Below are 5000 nucleotides of genomic sequence, written 5' to 3'. Positions count from 1 at the left end.
TACAGGCCTGGTTGTGGTCATCCCTCATGTTGGTGAGGTGACAGCCAAGCAAGTGTGACATCAATGTCCTTTGTCTATGTGCCAAACAACCCGTTGACCGCTCCAATGCGTAACCCCGACTACACACACACTCCAATGCATAACCCCGACTACACACACCCTCCACTACGGAGCCAGACTCTACTACACACACCCTCTACTGAGTAACAAGCCATCACTACACACACCCTCTACTGCATAGCCAGGCCCCACTACACACACCCTCTACGACGGAGCCAGACTCCACTACACACACCCTCCACTGAGTAACAAGCTCCCACTACACACACCCTCCACTGCATATCCAGACTCCACTACACACACCCTCCACTGAATAACAAGCTCCCACTACACACACCCTCCACTGCATATCCAGACTCCACTACACACACCCTCCACTGATTAACAAGCTCCCACTACACACACCCTCTACTGAGCAACAAGCCATCACTACACACACTCTCCAGTACGGAGCCAGACCCCACTACACACACTCTCCAGTACGGTGCCAGACCCCACTACACACACCCTCTACTCTTGTTGTGTGCAGCAGAGACATGGTGGTGTTTCTGAGGGGCGGAGGCTGCTGTTGCTGCTGTTGCTGCTGCTGGACTCGCTCAAGCTTATCCAGTTACTCGCCTCCCACTGCTCATGTAAGCATCGCACAGACACACACACACACACACACACACACACACACACACACACACACACACACACACACACACACACAGCATCGCACAAACAGTGGCAGAGCCAGCTGTGTCCTTGTACCAGGAGGACATCGTCTTGGTCTACACTTCTGTTCATTTACACACACACACACACACACACACACACACACACACACACACACACACACACACACACACACACACTGGCTCCGCCTGCACCGAGGTCAGCCCCTGTCCTAGAGTTGACGTCTCTATACATAAAAAAGAGAGAAATCTGCGCAGATTTAATTGGCCGTGTATAATCTCCCTAATAAGATTATCCATCCCCCATTTCATCCTCCACTTGGGCTTATTGCCTTTAAATGTCACAGAGTTCATACAAGTTTGCCTGAGCTGGCTGTACTGTGTGTGTGTGTGTGTGTGTGTGTGTGTGTGTGTGTGTGTGTGTCCAGGACCTGTCACAGCAGGAGGATCAATGCCATGGAGACTGAGAGGCATATGGATGGACGGTAGACGGAGGGACCGTCCAAATGGAGACGCAGAAACCCGCTCGTGACCACATGTTTACATAATGACATCACAGATCACTCAGACGATGATCACACGTTTACATAATGACATCACAGATCACTCAGACGATGATCACACGCTTACATAATGACATCACAGATCACTCAGACGATGACCTCCAGTACAATTACATACTCCCATGAGTAAAAAAATACACTATACTAATACTAGCTCCCAATAGTAAAAACACACTATACTAATACTCTCCCATGAGTAAAAAAATACACTATACTAATACTCTAATACTACTATCTCCCGACAGTAAAAACACACTATACTAATACTCTTCCATGAGTAAAAACACACTATACTAATACTATCTCCCAACAGTAAAAACACACTACACTAATACTCTCCCATGAGTAAAAAAATACACTATACTAATACTATCTCCCGACAGTAAAAACACACTATACTAATACTATCTCCCGACAGTAAAAATACACTATACTAATACTATCTCCCGGCAGTAAAAACACACTATACTAATACTCTCCCATGAGTAAAAAAATACACTATACTGTCTCTTCCTTTAATTGAAAATATTCCTCTGTGCTTCCCCACGAGTAAAACTAAATGTACTATCCCTTTGTGCACTCAAGTTCACTTATGCTGCTTATATGACGATAACGAAGTGCGCACACACACACACACACACACACACATCATAAACTTTATACCTCGTCATCCAAGGCTTCTCCCTGCAAGCTTAAGAGCTCATCTGCTGGGGTGTTTGACTTCCTCATGCCCCCCCAGCCAGCTTTCGCACGCTCCGAACAAACCTGTCGATCGCCTCTCTCACACTCGCATCTACGAGCCACAGCTCTGTGTGTGTGTGTGTTTGTGTGTGTGTTAACCTACAGATTCAATATCACGTCTCAGGCTGCCTGGCCAAGGATACAGTCTTTCAAGGACACACTGCTCTTACCCCCCCCCCCCCCCCCCTCTCCCCCTCCTACCCCGTAAAACCCTCTGCGCTGCTGAGTGGGACTATTTTCTCCTTGCAGTCAGCAGCAGATCAATGCGCACGTGGGAAAACGAACTGTCCTCTCATTAGGACTTTCCGATCTGTGCGCGGTGCGGCGCGGTGCGGCGAGGCGAGACGAGGCGAGGCGGACGAGTGTGGACGATGCGGACGATGCGGACGAGCGCCTGCCACTCAGGATAACGATTCCTTTTGGTCGCAGATGAGACTTGGGAAGTGTGTTTATCCCGACGCATTTCCATATGAAAGCAAGGCTGGCGCGCACGCTCGCCTCGTCAGCTGAAGGAGAGAGAAAAAAGGAAACTTGTGTGTGTGTGTGTGTGTGTGTGTGTGTGTGTGTGTGTGTGTGTGTGTGTCTCTTTCTTTTCACTGAGGCGGAGGCATCAGATGTCAGACTATTGTTTGCTGTCTGTTTAATTAGTTCCTCTCGTTATCACAGTGTGCAGAGAGGGCCCATCAGCAGAGACTGGAAGATCGGAATGGGAGCTGTGTGTGTGTGTGTGTGTATGTGTGTGTGTGTGTGTGTGTGTGTGTATGTGTGTGTGTGTGTGTGTGTGTGTGTGTGTGTGTGTGTGTGTGTGTGTGTGTGTGTGTGTGTGTGTGTGTGTGTGTGTGTGTGTGTGTGTGTGTGTGTGTGTGTGTGTGTGTGTGTGTGTGTGTGTGTGTGTGTGTGTGGTGATAGCAGAGGTTACACAGGCTGTTAATGAGCAGCCAGCCAAGTGTGAGCATACAGCAGTGCCATAAACAAACAAACAAACAAACAAACAAACAAACAAACAAACAAAAACAAACATCTCAGACTCTGTGTTATGGAAGAAAAGACATTAGTGCTGAATTAGCAGTGTGTGTGTGTGTGTGTGTGTGTGTGTGTGTGTGTGTGTGTGTGTGTTTTGGGGAGTGTATGCATGAGTCTGTGTTGGGGAGTCTGTGTTTGTATGTGTGTGTGCACGTGTTTGTGAGTCTGTGTTTGTGTGTGTGTGTGTGTGAGAGAGAGATAAATAATTGATATGTAAATGTATACAGAAGATGCCCAACAGTGGAAATGAGCTTGTGCCGTACAGTGTGATCAAGATTGCAGACAGACAGACAGACAGACAGACAGACAGACAGACAGACAGCTCTGCAGTGAGGACTAACTTTCACAGTCAAAACCTCCTTCACTTAGTGGGCTGCTCAGACCAGAATCTGTGGAGAACAGCAGACACAGGGAGACACAGAGCAGAACAGAACAGAAGAGAAGAGAGTTGGTTTATGAGTGTGATCACGGGCCCCGACCTGACCCGCCTGAAACAGACACACACACATGAGATGGATCAAAAGGACACAGTCAGAACCACACAGATGAATGAGGACACACATCCCCTGCTCCACACTGAGGGGAACCCAGCGCACCGCTCACTGTGACAAACACAGTGTTCCTGTTGGAATTTTTGAGCAGGCAGTGGAGCAGCCTTCCCGGGTCCTGAGGCTGAGTTGGATCAGAAGAGCAGGAGCGCTGACAGGAGGGAGACTAGGCCACACATCTGCCACTCTCTCAACCTGTTCCAACACTCGGAAGCAGCCAATCAGAGATGCCCTGGCACGCTTTGACCCGCCCACCCGCCACCCATGGACCAATCAGCCCAGCCGCATTCAGAACCTCCACAAACATCCCTCCATGTCAGCAGCAAGAGGGAACAGACAGGGGCAGACGGAGAGAGAGAGAGACAGAGAGCTAGAGAGAGAGAGAGAGAGAGAGAGAGAGAGAGGGAGGGAGACAGAGAGAGCTAGAGAGAGAGAGAGAGAGAGAGAGAGAGAGAGAGAGAACAGGCTGCCAGAAGACACACAACACACACACTCAGTAAAATAGAGCCCTCACTTGTCTTTCATCCCTCGCTTCAGAAATCCACAGCTGCCCCTTCAAACCAGCACATACTCCTTCTGCATGGCCATGGAATCACACACACACACACACACACACACACCCTCTGCATGGCCATGGAATCACACACACACACACACACACACACACACACACACACACACACACACACACACACACACACACCCTGTGCATGCACTATTAAGGGTAATGCTGTTATTGTCCTAATGAATGTGTTTATCTAAATGGATGTTTGTACTTTACATGTCCTGGCAGCACAAGCCACGTCAATAAAGCTTTTAGAAACTGAAATGGGAAAGTGGGAAAGAAAGGGGAGAGAGATGGGGAGACTTCAAACTCAGCTATTGAACTGAAAGATGGAGAGGGAGAGAGAGAAGAAGGGAGGGAGAGAGGGAGTGAGAGAGGAGAGAGGGAGAGAAAGAAAAACATAAAAGGAGAGAGAGAGAGGGAGAGAGGGAGGGAGGGAGTGAGAGAGGAGAGAGGGAGAGAAAGAAAAACATAAATGGAGAGAGAGAGAGGAGAGAGGGAGAGAGGAGTGATGATGAGGGTCTGAGACAGTAAGGAACAGCGGGCTATGCTACTCTCCAGGAAAAGAGGCAGTGTGTGTGTGTGTGTGTGTGTGTGTGTGTGTGTGTGTGTGTGTGTGTGTGTGTGTATGTGTGTGTGTGGGAGAGTCTTGTCTTTGTGAAGAAAATTGAAAATTACATGAAACAATCGGCGTGCTAATGAGGGAGCCAGGGTGAGGAGCACCAACAGAGAGCAATCACACACACACACACACACACACACACCACACACACCACACACAGCACCCACGCATACACAATCACTCCTGTCTAAAGACGCCATT

The 5000-nt window shown here is 48.7% G+C and overlaps 1 protein-coding gene across 1 annotated transcript in view; it reads right to left on the bottom strand.

The window, feature by feature from the left end:
• Positions 1-5000, bottom strand: part of ptprsa (protein tyrosine phosphatase receptor type Sa) — a gene marked incomplete in the record, with an annotated part of 93376 nt that overhangs the window by 37883 nt on the left and 50493 nt on the right. Inside the window, 3 exon segments of the mRNA XM_076275472.1 lie at positions 3406-3453; positions 3549-3552; positions 3668-3736. Coding sequence (XP_076131587.1) covers positions 3406-3453; positions 3549-3552; positions 3668-3736 — 121 coding nt within the window.

The sequence above is a fragment of the Alosa pseudoharengus genome, unplaced genomic scaffold (genome assembly GCF_046254945.1).
Source record: "Alosa pseudoharengus isolate Yale_2024_CS ecotype anadromous, Long Island Sound unplaced genomic scaffold, YU_APseudo_1.1 YU_APseudo_1.1_scf_11, whole genome shotgun sequence".
Lineage (NCBI taxonomy): Eukaryota > Metazoa > Chordata > Actinopteri > Clupeiformes > Clupeidae > Alosa > Alosa pseudoharengus.
This window is presented reverse-complemented; position numbering and strand designations above follow the sequence as displayed.